The sequence below is a fragment of the Brassica napus genome, chromosome A2 (assembly GCF_020379485.1).
Source record: "Brassica napus cultivar Da-Ae chromosome A2, Da-Ae, whole genome shotgun sequence".
NCBI lineage: Eukaryota > Viridiplantae > Streptophyta > Magnoliopsida > Brassicales > Brassicaceae > Brassica > Brassica napus.
Window position 1 is genome coordinate 23,027,814 of NC_063435.1, and position 22,225 is coordinate 23,050,038.

At 37.7% G+C, this 22,225-nt stretch overlaps 2 protein-coding genes across 2 annotated transcripts; both read left to right on the forward strand.

Annotated features, from left to right (window-relative positions):
* The first annotated feature begins 10,081 nt into the window (after positions 1–10,081).
* On the forward strand, positions 10,082–12,480 carry LOC106388861 (phytanoyl-CoA dioxygenase). Its single transcript, XM_013829036.3, has 9 exons — positions 10,082–10,342; positions 10,430–10,551; positions 10,665–10,725; positions 11,092–11,160; positions 11,259–11,377; positions 11,573–11,720; positions 11,804–11,948; positions 12,044–12,130; positions 12,214–12,480. Exons 1-9 carry the CDS (start codon positions 10,288–10,290, stop codon positions 12,254–12,256), a joined length of 849 nt encoding a protein of 282 aa, XP_013684490.2. The 5' UTR covers positions 10,082–10,287; the 3' UTR covers positions 12,257–12,480.
* A 1,149-nt stretch (positions 12,481–13,629) lies between these two features.
* Positions 13,630–18,986, forward strand: LOC125584897. Its single transcript, XM_048753269.1, has 2 exons — positions 13,630–15,276; positions 15,471–18,986. The coding sequence occupies exons 1-2, from the start codon at positions 13,630–13,632 to the stop codon at positions 18,984–18,986; spliced, it is 5,163 nt and encodes a 1,720-aa protein (XP_048609226.1).
* Positions 18,987–22,225: the final 3,239 nt, after the last annotated feature.

The window sequence follows — 22,225 nt, forward strand, 5'->3', positions numbered from 1 at the left end:
ATGATGTCAACATCTTCATTTGTTGGACACAATATAGCTCTTTCCTGGAAAAAAATAGGGTCTTTTGAATCTTTGAATGTATTTCCATACACTTCTGAAACAATAGACTCAGTAGGATCATTGCACTCAGTAATAAGAAGATCCTTTGGTATGTCAATCATGATTTCTCCATCATTTGGCTCATTAATTTTCCCATTTCCTAAATCCAATATCCATTTAGAGAACTCTGTAATCTCCTCAACTTCACGACTATCAGGTTCTGAAAACAGCCTCATGTTTTTGGTAAGCTCCAAAACTTTGCAATGCCTCCACAAATACGAAGAGTTCAGAGACGCCATTACTATTTCTGCTCGGTTACCTTTAGGAATTACAGGGAGTATTTGTCTAAAATCACCACCAAAAACAACAACTTTTCCACCAAAAGGTCTTTCATCTGTAGTCTTCATAATGTCACATAGACTCCGATCTAGAGCCTCGAAGCAATGTTTGCTCATCATCGGAGCTTCATCCCAAATAATAAGAGAAGCTCTAGATATTAAGTCAGCTTGATCACTCCCAGGTTGTATCTTGCAAATAGAAAATTCATCAGGATTTATCGGAATGCTGAATCTGGAATGAGCAGTCCTTCCCCCAGGAAGCAATAAAGCGGCAATGCCGCTAGAAGCCACATTAAGCACCACATCTCCCCTAGAACGGATAGCAGCAGACAATATATTCCACAAAAAAGTTTTTCCTGTCCCACCAAATCCATACACAAAAAAACTCCACCTAATGAACTATCGACGGAGCCCATGATCTGATCATACACAGCCCGCTGCTCCTCTGTCAATTGTCCAAACCATTGTCCATGTCTTACGCGCAACTCATCTTGAGGATAGCTAAGTTCTGCTTGTAAGAGCTGATTATCTGATATGAACTGATTGTTATCAATGGGTTGGGGCAATGATTTCCATTTATCCAGGCTACTGTTCTTACTGCGCAAGATCTTGTCAATCATCAAAAGTGTACAATTGAGAATTTGTTCTTCAGTCAATATCAAACCTACACAATTTTAACAAACTTTTTAAAAAAGCTCCCTAACAATCGATGGAAATTCATTACAACCTTAGAAAGAAGAAGACGTTTACTAACCTGGATTTCCCCGCTTTTTTCTCTCAATGTGCAAAACATCTTCTGATAGTATATCTTTGGTTGCTTCCCACACCACTTTGGGCGTTGATAAACTTTCAGATAAAAGCATTTGTGCAAAGAACTTTCGCACATAGGGTCCTGATGCCCAAAAGCTACATTCTTTTATTCCTTCAATATATTCTTGATCATCATCCAACAAACCAAGCTTATAACATGCTTCTTCGAAACTCGGTTGAACGATCCCATCAACTGTTTTGATATCATCATAACACCGAGGACCTCTAATCTTATTTATCAAAACCCTCAGATAATAACGTGGTCCATCACTTGGAGAAACATGCTGTAACCTACCTATTGCAAAACCTTTTTTTCCGTTTTCTCCATTTTTGTTGCTTGTCATCATATATGAATCTTGTTGGCATTTCTGCATAGGTGAGTAATCTAGCTTCAGGGAATTCTTCACAGCAATCAAACCATGCTAAGAACATAGTTTTCGTCACCCTTACGCGAGCCATAACAGTTTCCACTGTATCACCTTCCCTATAGATTACCGGTTGGTCTCCTTCTAGGTGAAATGTTAGCTTCTCAACTGGTGTACTTCGGAAATGTGTATGAAAGGCCAAAATTCTCCAAGTAGACTCGCAAGACGATATGTATCTACGCACCAGTAAAATACAAAAAATAACTTTAGTTTATAAGAACAATAGATAAAGTTTTACGCTAAGCAAAAAGATATATGAACGATATACCTTGCATCAAAATATTTCTTAATTTCATCAACAGTTGGTTCCACTGCTTCCCCATCAGTGTTACCACCTACTGTTTGTCCATCAGCGTTAACACCTGATAATACTCTTGCAGTGTCTACAGACCCTCCAGCAGTGTTTACATGCTCTCCATCATTCCTACTATTCTGTGCTGTTCCTGAACCACTTGATTCCTTATTAACTTTCTGAGTAACCGTTGCTGTGACACAGTCTTGCCCTTTGTGGATGTACTTAAATAAGTACTTAATAGATCGGGACTGGTTACACCACTCAACATTAATGTGCGCATTATAAGCAAGAAGTAGCTTCTTGTTGTAAGGAACTACAAACCTGTTGTCCAACTGAATACCTTGCTTTTCAACAAAACATCCACTTTCTCTTCTCCGATAGATAGGATACCCCTGCGAATCCACTGTAGTCTTCTCCACGGACTTTCTAGGAAAGAACTTGGTACACCGTCCTTCAATCATACAGGGTGAATTCTTGTTACCAACACCACATGGTCCGTGAATCATTGTGTCTCTTACAACCTCATAGAGGCGCGGCTCTTCCTTCTTATCAGGAATTTCAGCTGATATTATCCGATCAATATCATCAGAACATGGAAATTTAGCGGTCGGATCCATGAATAACAAAATATGCGCATGTGGAAGCCCTCGTTTTTGAAACTCTATGGTGTAAACAGCTGCAAAATGATAAGAGATCAAGTATTAATAATTCAGAATGAAATATCAAATACATGTACTGATCGAAATTAGTAACAAAATACTAACCAGAAACTGTTTTTCCGAGCAAATGTTTCTTCGTTAGATCATCCATCAATTTATCAAGTTTAACTTTGAAAAGCCGGCAGCACAACTCTGGTCTGTCTTCAGATCTAAGATTGTATTTTTCAAAATATCGAATCAACTCTGGCCACTTAGGATTACATGTAAATGTAATAAAAAGATCTGGAAAACCAAAGTATTTGCAAATGGACATACAATCCAAATACATCTGATGCATATATCTCGGACCACCGGTGAATGATGAGGGTATGATGATACGGTTTCCTTAGATAGGCAGAGAAGAAAGACCATCATTTGCAGCAGCCACGAATTTACTATAATTCAGTGACCTCAAATTGGACTGATTTTTCCTTATATATCGAAGACGCTGAGTTTCAATCATCGTATAAGCATCAACTAAAAACTGCTGCAGTAAACGCCTCGAAAGCAGAAGTGCCTGTGATCCTTCCTTTCGAATTTGTATTCGATATGCAAAGAATTCCCGCATGCTAATATTTGCTTTCTTATTTTTGGTGATTCCTGTAAAACCATTCTTGATACCTAGACGAAAACCATCCTCTCCGTATGGAAAAATTAGTGGATATTGAAGAGGTAGATAGCAAGGATGCAACTCGTTGATCCTTTTTAGCTTCCCAGAATTTTTTTCCAAGATAATATCCCTTTTATCCATATTAAGCTGAAAATCTCCAACAACCAAAGCAGCCACTTCAGACGATGTAGGCAAATTGTATACTCTGCCATCCTTCTGGCGATCATTTATCAAAACCAATGACACATCCTCACATGCGGATTCATTGTTAAATCTATCCATCGCATTACGGAAGGTCTTCACATGAACATTACAATCCCGTAACATGTTCATAATAGACTCTACCAAATCTGGTCTGATTTTGCTCCTTTCAGAATTACCATTGTTAAGACAATAAAGGCACTCCAAGTTAATTCAAAACAATACGTTGTAGATGTGTCAGAAAACAGTAAACATTTAATGGTAAATTAAAAGCAGTTCCTAGAACACCGAGTGCGATACCTTAACGCTGGCAGCCTATTCTGAACTTCGTTTTCTGTATCATGTATATACAACTGAGAAAATTTGGCAGTGTCACCGGGCTTTGGTTTCACACTTCCGATCAAATGATAATTTTCACCATGTAATTTAAAAATCTTCGGTCCTCTACCTCTGTTGGTAGAATTATCAATTTTGCCACCAAGTGATGTAAAGGAAAACATCATATTAAGTGGTCTAATATTGTCCCGGAAATGCTTACTAATAACATCATCATTGGTTAGCAGTCCCATAAGATATTCCGGGGGTTCCTTGAGCAGAGGAAGCTTGATTTTACCATTAAGACAGCACATTGTAAAGGTGGACTTTTTTGTTTTCCGGGTCTTGCCAATCCTTTCGTTAAACCAAAATAGTGCCCCACATTTTGGACATTCATGTTCAAGGTCCCCATCGTCTTTATACTCTGTTGAAAAAAATCCACAATTGCTTACTCAAGAAATGTGTAACATGTATGTTCAACCCACGTTTATAACAGAAAGATGCCAAAATATGTAATTATACCTTCCTCCTTTTTAGCCGACACAATTGAAGTAGTTGATCTTGGTTTAGCTTTGGTTAGTGAATCACTAAATGCTCGAGCAAAACGCTCAAACACCTGGTTGGTTACTGCTCGGCGCTGTACAATATCGATCTGTTCGTCATCAGTGTCTGTGTCTGACAAAATGTCATCATTGTGATCTTTATCACTGGTATTTTCCCAATTACCTTCTGAGCAATCTGATGATAAAAATGTATAATTGTGAAAACATAAGACATTTAATATCGCGAGAATCACATTTGCCACAAAAAAAAATATAACTCAAGAGACTTCTTTACTGATCGAGTAATGTCTTATAAAATATATATTAAAATATGTACGAATTACAATATCAATATCTGTTAATTACCAGATGAATCTGAGTCCACGCTCGAGATTATAGATTTCCCTGACCAACGGTTTTGACTGCTAGGCTGAGGGGCAGTCCTTTGACTTGAAAATTTGCAGGGAAACTGTCTAGTAGGTCCAGTTAGTGTGGGTTGTGTTGTAGCAACAGTACAATGACTAACAGTCGAAGTGCCACGACTATTGTTTTTAAAGAAGGAAGCTGCCGGTTGCGTTGTGTCTTTAGCAGTAAATTTGAAACCTTCATGTATGTGTTCTTGATGCCTTTGTATCCTCTTCTTAGGCGGATGACCAATACTTGCAGTAGCAACTGTAAGGATACGAATGTACACATATAAAAAATTTCACAAACGTGAATCACAACAAATTCCAACTTAATATTTCATGATTTTATGCACTTACTGTGAGTTTCAATAATAGAGTGATTTTCAGAACTTTCTGATGCAGCTGAGAGTTGAAAAGATGGTTCTATATTCAACTGTTTAGGTTTTGTAGGAGTTGGATTTGTTTCACTAAATTTCCTCTTCTGCCGCAAGATGTTAAACCTTTTTGTTCTTGCATCTCTTAGTTCATTGGATGCCTGATTTGTAATCTCACCCAACATAGCTCTTTTTTCCTCTGGTTGAACCATGTCAACTAAGTTAGTTGAAGATCTTGTGTCTGCAAAATCACGCCAACAAAGATTTCTCATAAAATCACCTGCATATACTGCTATGAAAAAAAAATCTTTATACATATGAGACAAATTACAAAACCTAGTTTCCTTCTTTTAGGTGGACGATTGTCTGTAACATTCTCTTTTCCAGCTTTGTGTTTGTTTCGATTCATCTCTGAAAACTGCTACCGTTCTCTGCACATAGACAATTGAGCGTAGTATCACAATGGTTTGCAGGAAGGAAATAATTTTCTTAATAAAAAAATAATTTAGTATATTATCATTCCTTTTGTGTGAGATATTATTGGATCTAATTCATATATATAATATGGAAATAAACTTTTATCTTTCTTGCACCATAGAGGTTGACATTAATTTAACATTACATAATAGACATTGCATTGATATTTCTATAAATGTGATTTTATATATATAAACTTTCAATTAATTCCGAATAGAGATAATTATCATTGTTTATATGATTCATGATGTGGTGTTTCAGGTTTCCAGTCCACATCCACATCAAAAACACCTGATGTTAATAAAATTCTCAATTTATTTCTATTCATTTTTGTATGTGTTTCATGTGTGTCCTATGTAACAACTCCATTTAAATATACTTATCGCAGGGAGTTATTCTTTGGCGGAAAGGCAATGATGGACAAAATAATTATTGTCCTTCCTTATGCAACTTAAAATCAGGTTAGTTCAAACTTCAACAACACGAATAGTTGTTTACGAAAATATAGTAAACTTGTCGCGAGATGGACAAATAACGAAATATCCGGAAATGTTAAAAGTGAAATCAGAGTTAATGAACGAAAAAAATCATAAAACTGAGGCCTTCTATTAATAATAATTGTAACAACCATATGCTGTAAACAAAAGCTGGAAAAAAAACCGCATTAAGTATAGAAAAAATCATAAAAAGGAAAAACACCAAAACATATAAAAAAAACTGAAGGCCTCTTAACACTTTTCCACGTTATTACTCCTAACCACTTTTCTCACTCTTCTCCTTCTTAACTCGAACAGTGCATGCAGTTTTAGTAACCGAATTCCGATCAAAATCTTCCTCCAAGTTGACAATTGTTGCAACTGTCCTTTTAGCTGGAGTTAGCTCAGACGGATTAACTTCCTCTGATGAACCAGCAGATAACATGAGCGATCCCTGCTTAAAAATTAACCGCGGTTATCTAACTGATAAATGCCAAACTGAATACACGGTATGTAAGATACAGGTCCCACATACCTCGGGTGCTTCTGAAAGGGCAGAGGTTGATGAACCTAAACAAAGCCTTGGTACCTAAAGAAACAAAAAAATATATATAATGAAACACAATTTAATCATTAGATAAGACAATAGTGACAACATTATAAGATTCATGGTCCGTTGAAATACCTTGGGGGACGCCGGCAGATTAAATTCAGAAATCATTTCAAGGTTGGTGACAATCTTCAACACTTTGTAGGTTTCATGCTTGTAGACATAATTTTCTCTTTCAATTTGAATCTTAAAGAGGTATGTCTTACCGACTAAGTTTTGAAGTTCGAGAGGTATAACATCTGGACCATGAATCTACAAAATGTTACAGTCAAAAATATACTGTAAAAATCAGACAATTAATGGATGTAAATAGAAAAATGGATTAAGCTCGACATTAAAAACCTCATCAGTAATAGGTCCAGTAAGCTCAATGCAAGGTTGATGAACCAACTGAAGAGCAAGGTTGTCAAATAAGAGAAACTTTGAATTTCCAGTATTGTCAAGCATAACCAAATGCAACTTGTACCTACATATAAAAAAATGCAGGAGTAAATATAAGGAAAAGAAAAAATCTACAAAAGGAATAAATAGATGTACGACCTTGGGAGAAGTTTAGGGTTGTAACATTTGCATTTGTTGCAATAGTAACTGAACATCAATTCGTTTTCATCTTCTCCATCGTCAAGAGTGTCGTTAGGCACTTGCACAACCTTCTTTGAACACACTTTGCAACTCAAATAGTACCAGCCCATATCAGCATCAATAGCTGCAATTGTGCACATAACAATACACTTCTCCACCTATCATGACAAACATCCAATACTATAGTAAGATGACCATTTTTTTCATAACAAAAGAAAACAAAATCTGGTTTTAAATATATATGTATATACCTGTCTAGATTCGGACAACTCAGCAATGGTCTTCCTGGGGGTGTGAACAAAAAAATCATCCTTGTCCGAAACACCAACAACCTGGCCTACTGGCTTGGACTCCACGATAGCCAAACAAAGTTCATCTTTTGGTAACCTAGCAAAAATAATACAAAAATTTATTAAAAGACATGGTCTGGATTATCACTATAATATATTCATGCTCCCTTTATAACTTACTTAGATTTAAACTCTTCAACCTCAGTCATGTATGGATTCAAACTGACATCTGAAACATTATACGCATTTGAAATGCTACGATCATCTGCACAAAGATGTAGAGAAATTAGTAAATAAGATAGACCATTTACATATACATAGCAGTATACAAAACAAACGACATTAAATATACAGACCTTTCCAAACTTTTATCTTCCCAAATCTCAACACACAAATTAGTGCTTCATCACGATGGGTCTGCATCGCATTACTGACATCAGAAGCAAAGTTTCCCCACAACACAAGTGGGAGACGAACATCCCTACGAAAAATTACAAATGTAATAGTTGAAATGGCAAAATTAGTCAAAACGAAATCATATAAACTCAAAATTGGTGTGTACTTAGCAATATAGGAAAGGGATCATGTTTAGAATAATTGTCTTACTCAAGATCACGTAGTTCCAAAGTAATCTTCTGGGTATCTTTTCCATTAACCGACAACACATCAACATGGCTAACTTCCACTACCTGGCCTATGACATCTGCAGAACGGGAATTTATATTATAGTCTTACAATAATAGCTAGAACAATTCTGTTTTTAAATAATTACTTACCAACCAAATGGTCCGAGTTGAGTGTACCATCAAGAATCTCACGGTAATTAACAGGTTGAAACCCATTAATAGCTCTTGGCAAATCCTCACAGATTTTGACTCGGGTAGTGGCAAGGAAACTGATCTTGTAAGGATGATTTGTTGTTCGGTAGGAACCACATGAGTGATTTAGTGAGAAGTTGACCATCATCTTTGTTTTCCCTTCAGCCAGAAAGGGATCGAACTGGTTAACCAATTCTTTCTTCACAGTAGCATGAATCTTATCACCCTGTATAAATATACACGACATGCAGAATAAGTACAAAATAAATATGGAAATAACAGAACTCACAGAAACGATTAAATAAATTTTAATAAAAACTCACGTTAGCATCAATAAGAACCATCTCTATGGTTAAACCACCAGCAGCAGTAAACTGTTTCCAAAGGCGTATGATCTTTACCCTGATCTTCCACATTGATTTGAAGGGTTTCAGATCAGCAACTGGGTTAAAGCCGGCCATTAGAGAAGACTGAAAGGTGCTAGGAGTATTAGGGTTTTCGAGATGAAGAGGAGTGATGAGAGAAAAGCAAAGAACGGGTCACCTCTTTTATAGTAAAACCTATAGATATTAAGGCGATCTAAATTTCCATATATAAATTAAGTCAAACGCCATATGTAAATTAATCATCTCTATTATTAAGGAAATAATGTATTTTGTATATTGATCTTACCGCATTGTATTAGATGTATCTACCATATTATTTACCCATTTAATGCCATGTAATAATGGAAAATTGAATGCGTTAACTTGGACAATACTCCAAGTAAAATATATGCCATTAATGCAAAACGTGGACAATAAGTCTTATTGAGATCCATGCTTGTCACACGGAGGGAAACTTGCGTTTAAAAAGGAAAAAAATAAATAAAGCATCCGTAGTCTAAGAAGGCTTTTTATATTTATTACTAAAGCCCGATTGTATAAACTATAACATAAAATAATGACTTTAAAAAACGAAAAATGACTATATGACAACGACAATTACTTATAACTGTAAATCACATATCACATATCTTATAGATTGTACGCTAACTATGTTTAAGGTTGAAATCGATAAACTTTTTTGATCAAGACACAGAAATACTAAGAACATATACCATACAAACACGTATTGGTGTAACAAAGCATGCACGATAACAATTGTAAACTTGAAACCGTTATATTATTTTCTAAAGTTGACTTGGTTAGGCAGTTATTACTAATTATTATTTAATATTTAAATAAGGATTGTAATATTCGAGGATGCACGTTAGTTATTGCTTCAGCGTTTTTAATTAGTAATGTTATCGAATGTGTAATAATGGTAAGGAAGGTCCAATGTAACGAAAAATGTATTTTCTCTAGTAACACCTAAGTTTTTTAATTAGAGGCTCTGAGAAGCCTTGTGGAGCTTAAAAATGTTTCTCCTTTAATATATAGGGGATATCAATGAGATAAAAATCGGTTTTTGTGGTTCATAGGCAGCAAATCGGTTGTAAGCAAAATGATCGGTCTAGACGGTGTTGAAGTATTTGCGTAGTCATTAATCCTCTACAAACCAAAAAAATTTAATAGGCTGTTGATTGGGCTAAGAATCTTTTTCAAGACCTTAAGGCTTCTGAACACAACAAGCCCATATAATACCAATCAATAATTTGGAAGCCCGGATAAGCCGAAAAAAAAAAAATTCACGCGTCAATTTAGCGCGTTGAGAAAATCCCCTGAAAGTCTGAAACAGAAAGATAAGTGTCCACGTGGAAGTTGCGTGCTAATATAACGCCAACACAAAGGTTCGGCCACGGAAGGTAGCGCGTGGGGGAAAGATCTCAAGAGTTATTGGAGTTCGAGGCAAACAAAACTTTGTTCTCTTCTGTTCTGTGTTTGGGGTAATTAAAGTCGTCAAAAGAGGAAGAGGATCTGCTTTTAGTATTTTGATTTATTAGAAGAAAAGAAAATAATAGTTCTCATACAAAATCCCCGGAGAAATCTTTACCAAATCATGGGAATCGCAGGAAGTCTAACACCAGATCAGCTCGAGTTCTACAACTCTCAAGGTTTGTCTTACTCTTAACTCTATCTTCTTGTTTTTGTTTGGTTTTGATGATGGGCTTAAGAAGAAGTGAATTGATTTTGTAATAAAGGGTATCTGGTAATCGAATCATTCGCAAGTGAGGATGAGATTGGAGCCTTGAGGAAGAGGATGAATGAGTTGCTGACTCAATCTGATTGCTCCGTCTCTTCTGTTTTCTCCACTAAAAACCAGGTTCTCTTTCTTTCTTTCTTTCTTTTTTGATTCAGTTTTATCATATGTTTTTGTATGATTAATTTGCTGAAACCCTTTTACTTAAATCTGATATTATTATGTTTATTCTGCAGAAGAAGACTACCGATAATTACTTCTTTGAGAGCGCTGAAAAAATCTCCTTCTTCTTTGAAGGTTTGTTTCCTCTCTACTCCTTCAAGCTTTCCTTTCATTTTCTTTGTTTCATATAATCAGAACCATCCCTTGGGTTTTTCCTTTCTTATGGTGTTCTTGGGAATGTTATGTTTTTTATATTTGTGAAGAAATATATGTTGTATGAATTTTAGATACATAAGTTTACAGAATCTGAAAAACACCATTTTCTTGTTCTAAACACTTGAATGAATGAATGAATGTGAATATTAAACTTTCATGAAAGTAATGGCACTTCTTTGGAAACTGCAATCGTCTCTTTTCTTGTGATACTGTCTACTGCTTTTGATATAACATCGCTATTATCTGCTTTCCTACTCTGAACACTTGTTGTGTTCTGAATCTCAGAAAAAGCTTTTGGCGACGATGGGGAATTAAAGCAACCGAAAGAGCTTTCTATAAACAAAGTTGGCCATGGTATCTTTTTTCAACATGTTTACTACAAAATTTTAGTGTTCAGTGGAAATTAAAAAAAAAACATTTTGTAAGTGATAACTAATGTTGTGCTGGTGCAGCACTGCACGAGCTTGACCCGTTGTACAAGGAGTTCACATACTCGTCCAAGGTTTCAAGTTTGGTATCATCCTTAGGTTACAGAAGACCAGTCGTCATGCAGGCTATGTACATTTTCAAGGTAACACTCTTCTTATTCACTTCTTTTGTAGCTGCAAACTTCAACGCTAGGAACTGCGATTCTCATTATAATATGCAAATGTTTCAACATTTGACAAGGCAGATCATAACTTTATATGAATAACTTTGGAGTTATTCTCTTGTAGTTACGTTTAAACTATCCAAACCTATAACATTATGGCAATGATTTTACTAGCAACCTGGCATTGGAGGAGAAGTTGTTCCGCACCAAGATAACTCCTTTGTCTACACGGATCCACCGAGCTGTACTGGTCTCTGGATGGCTTTAGAAGATTCCACAACTGTTAACGGTTGTCTTTGGGCCATACCTGGATCTCACAAGAGTGTGTTTTTTGAACCTCTACTTCTTGTCTTCTCCTTTGTGATCTACATAGTTTGGCTTAGCTTAACTGTCTCTTTGTTTCAGACGGTTTGGTTAGAAGGTTTATTCGTGGTGAAAATGGTGTAACGTTTGATAGGCCATCGCCTTGTTACGACCAGAAAGATTTTGTGCCTATTGAGATGAAAGCAGGCTCATTGATTGCTATTCATGGTGATCTAATCCATCAAAGGTAAACTTTTCATCTTCCAATATGAAGTAACTTGCCCGTTTTGTTTAGACTTGGCTGAGCTCTGAGGAAGAGTTCATGTTCTCTATGGGATGCAGTTTCGAGAATCTATCAGCCAAGTCAAGACATGCCTATAGCTTACATGTAGTTGAATCTGATGGATGCAAATGGGCACCAGACAACTGGTAAGCTTTTTGTTTTAACTTTTGGTCTTTTACAATTATATTCAGTTGAGTCTATCTTACAGTTCATTTATATGCTTTGCTAGGATTCAAAGAGAAAACATGCCTGAGCCTCTCTATGCCCCTTAGATACAAGCCAGTCTGCGTTTATCGAGTTTCTTCTACCCACGACCATTTGTTGTTAGGTACTCTGAACAGTAATAAGAACATGGCTAGAAAGGCTCTTGTTGTGTCATTTGCTAGTCGAAATACAATTTGTTTCTGCTTGGTCTCTGTAGTTCTGTCTTTAGGTTAATGGTCAATAAAGTGTGACAGTGGTTACTTGATGTTTATGGGATTATAGTTTGATTGAATTCACAGTAGTTCGACATCGAAGAGAAAGCTTGAGAAATAGGTTACCATTGGAATATAGTTGTTTATTTAATGGCAAGATGATTGGCATGTTAATGTGATTTGAGGAATAGGACAAAACTGTACCATGAAAAATAAAACATAGGACTTTTTAGTTCATTCATGTCACTAAAAGGATACAAGATGGGTCAATGTTCTGTTTCTGGTAGGTTATTATTATCTCATGATTTTACTTAGAATGAAGAACTAAAGACATGATTCAAAACCTTATGTTTCATGTAAATAAGACCCTTTTGAAAATCTCTTGGTTGATTTTAAAACACATGTATCTTGATTGAATAAATTGGCAATCCTGTGTCATAAAACAATTGAGAATTGGGCTTCATCAAAGATTTTTTTTTCTTGACTACAAAATGTCCAGCTCTACCCTTCTCACCTTAAATAGCCTTCAAAAATGAACAAAAGCTACCAATAGCCCAATCGCTCTTTTTCTAGAAAATTCAATAACCAAATTAAAATTGTACTAGCTATTTAAAAAATAATAGTATATAGGAATGTTATATGGAGAGGGAATGGGGTAGTTGAATAATCACTATAGCTCCTTAAATCTCACCATTTATGGCTTCCACTGTGTAAAACATTCATTGCAATTGCAACAACCTCTTTATGAGGATATTCCTCTTTAACCAAATGGACCTAACAATATAAAGTAACTTTATTTGTTTACAAAATCACAAAAGCAAAGAATGTACATTTTGCTTATATTTCTTTTAAGATGGGTAATTTGATGTTATTTCACATCAAAGTTTTATTTATTCTAAAGAAAAGAAAAGATAAAGAACAAAGTTCTTAGTTCTTTGGTCTACAATTCATTCTTTTTGCGTCAACCATTCGTGTGATTTTAACTTGGTTCTATTTAAATCTACCTTTAACAAAACAGAATCATTAGTCCATGAGTGAACTAGTAAAGATAGTATTCATATTAGCATTAAATATTTTTCTGCGGGTATATTATTAATAATTGTCTCAAACTCTGTGTAGATTTTGTGACCGTTACAGCTTCAGCCGTGAGTTCATTCGCAGCCCACCTCCGGCGTCTGTCGCGACGGCGGAATCCGGCACCAATTCCCCCTTCGGCTCTGCCGTTCATCATGACGAAGAAGAAGAAGCCCAAGCCAGCTACCTCAAGAAAAGCCTCCTCTTCTCCGCCATCTTCATCCTCCTCCAGATCTTATGGTGTCAATGAGCAGGACGCCTCCAGGTCTCCTGTTAACTCTTCACTGATTGTTTGTGACCTTGAAGACGCTGTTATCGCTGGCTCGGTCACTCTACCCTCTTCAGATCTGCACCTGGAAACCCCAGCTACAGTTCAAATTGGTGATGTTGAAATTGATCTTCCTCCTTCGGAAACCATCGGTATTACGTCACCTTGTGCGAAGTCCACTGTTGCCGTCACTTTTGAGACGCCAATTTCAGAATCTACTGTTGCCGTCATCCCTGAGACGCCAACTGCAAATCACACTGTTGCCGTCAACTCTGAGGCGCCAACAACAAAGTCCACCGTTGCTGTCAACCCTGTGACGCCAACTATCAGTCTTGCGCAAGCGGTTGCTGCGGTCCAACCAGACACCCAAGCCCAGGAACCTATAGTACCTAGCTCCTCCGACAAAGCCACAGAAAATAACCTTTCTAACACCCAAGCTAAACCAGCGAATGAATGGGTGGGGCTATTCAAAGGCAGAGGAAAAGGGAAGGAGCTGGAGAAGAAAGGCACTCCATTTACGCTCCCTTCAGGGGAAATCTGCATAAAAATTCCAAATTCGGTCATCGAAAAGAATAAGAAATCTTGGGAGTGCTTTATCATTGGTCAGTTTTATTCCGATCCTCCGGCTCAAAGCTTAATTCATAGCATTGTTAACGGCATCTGGAGTAAGCAGTACCGTGATATCACGGTTTCGAAACTCGAAGGCAACGCTTTCCTGTTCCGTATTCCAAACGTGGCGACCCGCAACCGTGTTATCTACCAACGGCTTTGGCAGATAGAGGGACAAACAATGTTTGTTGCTCACTGGGAACCGGGGAATTTACCTGAGAAGCCGGCTCTCACTTCTGCTCCCATTTGGCTTGAACTCAGAAATGTTCCTCTGCAGTTCTTCAACGAGGATGGTCTTGAACGTATCGCTGGCCTGGTTGGCCACCCAAAATACCTACATCCAACAACCGCAAACAAGACAAACCTTGAGGTCGCGAAAGTCTTGACTATCATTGATCCGAGACAGCCTCTTCCGGAAGCTGTAAACGTTCAGTTTGATTCAGGTGATATTGTTCGGGTGGGGGTCTCAAGCCCCTGGATGCCTCCGGTTTGCTCACATTGTAGAGAAATAGGCCACACGATCAAGCGCTGCCCTTCTGCTCCTAAATCTTGCAAAGGCTGTAACTCCACGGCTCACCCTTCAGACTCCTGCCCCAGATCAAAAGGTCATCACCATAAGAAAGAGCAGAGTAAAAAGCGTTATGTTCCTGTTCGTGAGAACGCTAAAAACAAGGAATCTGACCTCCACGGCAAGCCAGTGGCTCAATCTCAAATCCCCTCTGATTGGAAAGGAAAGTCCATTGATCAGCAGATTGAGCTTAAAGGATCGTCTGACCCGGGAATAACCACTAAGTCAAAGCAACCACCTAAGGAGTATGCTGAGTCCAGTAAAGCAAACGGTGGTTCTTCTTTCTCTGAAGTTGAATCTGATTCTTCTGATGTCCCATCTTCTGATTCTGATATGGAAGAAGGGCAATATATTCCGGTAAGGACGAAACGCAGATCCAGGGGTGGTCGGGGCAGTGGCCCCAAACACATTTAAATCTTTTTATGTGTACAGGAACCATTTTTTGTTGGAACGTGCGAGGTTTTAATAAATTATCGCATCGTAGCGGATTTAAGAATTGGATTCGGAATAAGGATTATCTTTTTGGGAGTTTACTCGAAACTCATGTACAGTCTGGAAAACAGAAAAAGTTTATGAATGCGGTTCTTCCTGGCTGGTTGTTTGATAGTAACTACGCATTTTCGGATTTAGGAAAGATTTGGCTTACATGGCATCCTAGTGTAAAGGTTGTTGTCATATCCAAGTCCCTTCAGATGATCTCCTGCGAGGTCTCCTTTCCGGCTTCTACCTCCCCCGTGATTATTTGTTTCGTCTACGCATCGACAGATGATATGGAACGGAGGCTTCTCTGGTCTGAACTCACATCCCTAGCTACTGATCATCGTGTTATGGGTAAGCCTTGGGCCGTTCTTGGTGACTTTAATCAGGTTCTCAGACCCTCAGAAAACTCAGCAGCTACTGGTCCAAATGTTGATCTCCCTACTCGTTTATTTGCTGAATCTCTAACCCAGTGTGCTTTAGCGGATATTACTTTCAGAGGATCTTCCAATACTTGGTGGAACAAAAGACGACTGGAACCTATTGCTAAGAAACTCGACAGAGTCCTAGTGAATGATGATTGGCTGCTCTTATTTCCCTTATCTCTGGCAGTGTTTGGCGAGCCAGCTTTCTCAGATCATGCCTCAATGTCTTTGTATCTGCACTCGGGTGCTCCTAAGCAGAAAAAGCCATTCCGGTTCTTCAACTATCTGCTCGAGAATGAAAATTTTCTACCCTTGGTTGCTCATCATTGGTTCTCCTTCAGCATAAGAGGTACTGCTATGTTCCGTGTCGTTAGAAAACTCAAGACTCTCAAGAAGGCCATAAGGGATTTCAGCAAGCAAAATTATTCTGATATTGAGAAGAGAGTAAAAGAGGCATCTGAGGACCTTGCTGTTGCTCAGATTCGCACCCTAAATGACCCTTCCACGGAAAATGCAGAGATGGAGTTGAACTTGCAACAAAAATGGGTAACGCTCTCTACAGCCGAGGAATCTTTTTTCTATCAGCGCTCAAGGGTTAATTGGTTAACTGTGGGAGATAGAAACACCCCTTTTTTCCACCGTATGGCAAACGCAAGGCAAGCTTTCAATCACATACACTATCTTATTGATGAGGACGGCGTGCGCCATGAATCTCAGGAGGATATCCAGAACCTTTGTGTCAATTACTTCTCGAACCTTTTGGGAAACTCGGTTGATCCTCCTATGTTTATCCAGGATGATATTTCCACCCTCGTGGACTTCTCTTGTTCGACAGCTCAGCAGGCTCTACTCACCGCTCCAATCACTGCTGATGATATCCGTGAGGCGTTCTTCTCTCTTCCTCGCAATAAGGCGAGTGGTCCCGATGGATACTCTCCAGAGTTCTTCATGAGTTGTTGGTCTGTTGTGGGTGGAGAGGTAACTTCGGCTGTTGCTGAATTCTTTAACTCAGGGTGCCTCCTTAAACAGCTGAATGCTACTAACCTCGTCCTTATCCCAAAGATTCCTAATGCTTCAAAGACCACTGACTTCAGGCCCATATCATGTTTGAATACTATCTACAAAGTGATCTCTAAGCTTTTGGCAGATCGCTTGAAAGGAATTCTAAACTTGGCGATAGGACACTCTCAGACTGCTTTTCTGCCTGGTCGATTACTTACTGAAAATGTTCTTCTTGCAACCGAAATAGTGCATGGCTACAACTCTAATAATGTGGAGCCTAGCGGGATGTTGAAAGTTGACCTACGGAAAGCTTTCGACACTTTGAGATGGGACTTTGTCATAGCATCTCTGCGCGCTATAAACGTGCCTGAAACATTTATAGGATGGATATCTTCTTGTATAACCACAGCTTCATTCTCTATCTCAGTCAACGGACACACTGGTGGTTACTTCAGGAGTACTCAAGGGCTTCGACAAGGCGATCCCCTCTCACCCTATCTATTTGTGCTTGCCATGGAAGTTTTCTCTGGTCTTCTTCGTTCAAGGTTCAACTCAGGCTACATCCGCTATCACCCTAACACAGAGGAGCTGGGAATCACCCACCTCATGTTTGCAGACGACGTTATGGTATTTTTTGATGGCGGTAGCTCCTCTCTTCATGGGATTAACGAGACACTTGATGATTTCGCTGGCTGGTCGGGTCTTCAAATGAACAGAGATAAGACTGAATTGTTCTATGCAGGAGTTAGCCAAGAAGAAACCACTGCGCTTTCTGCCTATGGTTTCAAGATTGGCTCTCTCCCGATTCGATACCTAGGCCTCCCGTTGATGCATAGAAAGCTAAAAATCTCTGAATATTCTCCTCTGATCGACAAGCTCAACAGCAGATTCAATCTTTGGGCCACTAAAACTCTATCCTTTGCTGGTCGCTGCCTATTGATCAAAACCGTCATTACAGGAACTGTCAATTTTTGGATATCTACTTTTCTTCTTCCGCGGGGATGTATCAAAAAAATAGAATCGCTTTGCTCGCGATTCCTCTGGTCTGGCGCAACAGATAGGCGAGCAAACGTCAAAGTATCATGGAGCACAGTGTGTCTGCCCAAGGATGAAGGAGGCATTGGCCTCAGAAACTTTAAACTTTGGAATATTACTTTGTTATTGCGTCTTGCGTGGCTCTTATTTTCAGGTAGGGGCTCCCTCTGGGTTGCTTGGCATCGTCACCACAACTGCCCTACCTCCTATAGCTTCTGGTCACAATCGGAATCACCGTTTATGTCCTGGAATTGGCGATGCATACTTCGGCTTAGAGACTTGATATCAAGATTTCTCACCAGTGATGTCCACAACGGATGCAATACAAGTTTCTGGTACGATAACTGGACCCCCATGGGGCCTCTAATCAAAGTCTTCGGTAGGACTGGCACCCGCAACCTAAGGATTCATATAGATGCATCCGTGGCTGATGCTTATAATGAGCAAGGATGGAGGCTGCCGCATCCAAGATCAGATACGGAAGTTGCGCTTCACTCCTTTCTCACTACCTTTCCTACACCATCGCTAGACAGAGGTCCCGACATCTTTAGTTGGTCAACAGAGGGACAATCACACCCGGTTTTCTCTTCCTCAAGGACATGGGAAGTGCTGAGACCTAGAGCTCCAACCCAGGCCACTGCAAAACACATATGGTTCAGTGGAGCTACACCTAAGCATGCTTTCCATTTATGGGTTACAAATCTGAACAGGTTACCTACAAGATGCCGCCTTGCTTCTTGGGGTTTACAGATCCAAACTGACTGCTGCATCTGCTCGACACAACAGGAAACCAGGGACCACTTGATGCTCTCTTGCCCTTATGCTGGGGTCTTATGGACTGAAATTAATCGTAGGATCAGAGACCCGGTACCACCATTCTCAAACTGGTCGCACCTCATCCAGTGGGCTTCGTCGTCCACTTCCTTGACGCCATCAGTGCTGCGTATGATGGTGGTTCAAGCCCTAACTTACACCATCTGGCAACAGAGAAATAATATGCTTCACAACCAGACCCTGCTCCCTCCATTGGTGGCTTTCAAAGGAATTAATAGACACATCATTGATTCAATCTATACAGCAAGGAAGCGAAGAAAATTCAGCTCCCTTATGGCACTTTGGCTCATATGAAGTTATGATCCATTATCTATTTTTCTAATCTCTCCATGAGTCTGTTCTTGGAGTTATTCTATGCTTAGTTGATTGATACCCTGTTTTTTCACTTTCTTTTTTGCCAGGGTATCTCTTGTTTAGGTTCATCTCTTTGTAGAAAAACCTTTTATCTTTAATGAAATTAACATTCTTAGCAAAAAAAAAAAAAAAAAAAAAAAAAAAACTCTGTGTAGATATAAGAGAGGTCAATGGGGACAAGCATCCCCATCGAGAGAACTGTATTCATTAATCACAAACGGACACATTAGACAAAACTACAAACGAAATGAAAATTATTAAAGCGAACCAGTCTACAGTTAATATTTTTATGAAATGTTTACTTGCGGATAATTTCAATATTTGTGGAGTAAGCTTACTTATTAAAAAAGTATAATAAGTTAAGAGATAAATACAAATATGAAAATTTAAATAACAATTAAAAACATGAAAATATGAGAAACATTGAGAGATTTAGTTTTAATTTTCTTTTTAAACAATAAAAAAATCATTTTTATAATATTTGTATTTTGAGATTTTCATTGGTATTAGAATCATATCTTGACGAAAAATCTGCAAAAATTCAAAATGCCCTTCAAAATAAGAATTGGAAGTTTATGGCAAAGATCACTTAGAAGAGGTAATTGTGGAAAAAAACATTCACAAAACACCTCAAATTAATCTTGTGATTAAAGGATGTTAGATGCCGAAGAAGTAACAAGATAAGGTGCCAAGAAGATTTGCTGAAGGAAAGGATACAAGATAAATGTGATATTTGGTTTGAGAAGAGAATGAAAGATGTCAATTCAAGTCTTGCATTGAAAAAGTTAAAAAAAATAATATTTATTATATAAAGAGATATCCAATTTTGATTAGAAAAAAAGATTAGGATAGCACCAAACCAAGTTTTTGTTCCCAAAGTAGCACTCAAGGCTCAAAGTCACAAAAATAAGTTTCATTAAAGAGGTAAATATACACTTATATCCCTTGGGTTAATTAATCCAAACCTTAGGGTTTAGAGTTAAGGGATGGAGTTTTGGAATTAGGGTTTAAAATTTTATAAAAAGTAAATACTAAAATAAAAAATAAAAATTTTAGAAACAGTTTCAAAAAGTATTTTTAAATTATAAAAAGAAAATTTGAAAAAAATAAATAAAAAAAATTTCAAAAAAAATTTCAAAAAAAAGAATTATAAAAATTTCGAATCTGAAAACATATAATCTGAAACTATAAAAAAAAATTATTTTTTTCATTTTTTTTATTTTTATTTTATTTATATTTATTTATTTATTTAATTTTAAACCAAGGGTATTAGGAATATTTTACCCTTTAATGAGTGTCATTTTTGTGACTTTCTCATTCTAGTGCTATTTTTGAGACATAAACTTCAAAAGATGCTATTATTGACAATTGCCCTTTTGATTAGTACAAAGCTTTTTATGAAAAAACCCAAATATAAATTTATGTGGACTTATCTCTTATGCTCAAAATGAATAATATCATAGTAACCAAAATTAAAGTGTTGGACATGGCTCAATAAAACCCAACATATACGTAGTAAATCGTAAATGTTTATAACTATTCATTAAAAAGATACAAATTGAGTAAAGAAAACAAAAACGAATCAAAATGGTGAATCTGTCGCGACATGAATATATAATACTTTTTCTTGAACATATGATAATACTCAATGAGAAATATGTTTTCATTCGTATTAAATACTCCTTTCGTTTTGCAAAGAGTATCACTTTGACTTTTTTCTCACATAAAAATAATAAAAAAATGATTGAAATGCATTCTTATTAATTACATATATTCAGTCAATAATATTTGAGATAAAATAATTTATAAAATCAATAGATTTGTAATTAATATTAAGGTGAAAATTGTATTAAAATTTTAAAATGATATTTTTTGTGTAAATAAGAAAAAAAAAATTTAAAAATGATATTTTTTCAGAAACAAAGGAAATATGTGTTATGAATGAGTTCACCAAATTTCAAGTCTTTTGGTTTTCCCTTTTTCAGGAGTTAAGTAGTAGCAATCGACTGCTTCCATGTTCATATTAGACATTTAACGATACATATTATATCAATTCTGTTAAGAGTAATATTTTGTTTACCAGTTTGGAATCTTTGGACCCATTCAACGTACATATAGCATTAATTAGTCACAAAATGACAAAACATGATATTTGAAGAAATCCATGCATTCGAATTTTCAAAACACTGTTTATTTCTTAGAATATGGAACTTCTAAATCCAACGCATCAACTGTGACTAAAAAAGTTTCTCTCTCTCTCTTTCTCGTTCTCTCTCTCGTATCTTTCACGAGCAAGAGATGGAGATGAAACTTTTGATCGCCGGTTTATATCGGTGACTTTTGCTTCCAGTATACTGAAGTCTCTTCGACTAGTATAGCCGGCTTCTGTTTCCGGTGGCTCGCGCTCTTTTCGACGGAGCTATCCGGCTTTTGTCTCCGCGTCGCGTTTCTTCTCGAAGGCGACGGCGGCTCCCTCCGGGTTGTTTCCCGGTTCGTTGATCGGCTTTTCCGGTTCTTCTCTGCCTAATCGACTCTCTTTCTCCAGCCTCGTTTCATCTCTTCCTTCCCTCGTCTTGAGCCGTTTCATCTTCGGGCTTCTCTTCATCTAAAAAGATGACCGTTCATCATGCAGGAAGATCGACGGTGGCGGGTTAGATCGTAGACGATTTGTCTCTTGGAAACGCAGATCCGGTGTGTGGCTTGCTTCGCCGTGAAGGTGGCTCCGTTGTGAGTCGTTTCTTCATCGGCCTGACTCTGCTTGGCGGCGGAGTTCCGTCGAGTCTCCACTCAACCGCCGGTGGAAGGTTGCTTCTTCTCTCCTTGACGCGTGTCTCAGGACGCTGGGCGTTCATCCACGTGGTGGGTTGACCCAGCATCTTCCTCAACGGGTTTTTCTCTTGGGCTTACGGCCCAAGGTGTTTGCTTTTTAGTTTTGGCCTGTTTGTTGGGCTTCTTTGTTTATGTTTCTGTTGGGCTCGGTCCGTTTGGGCCGGGTTCCATTAATAAAAATTCAGTGGAAAAAAAAAAAAAAAAAACTTCTAAATCCTTACTGGTTTAACTAAAACAAATACAAAATTATTTTCATTAATTCTTGGATTCCGAAGGGTCGATGATCACCATTGAAGCAAAAGAGTTACGCTAAGACCATCTCCAAAAAACACCCTATAACTTCAAATATG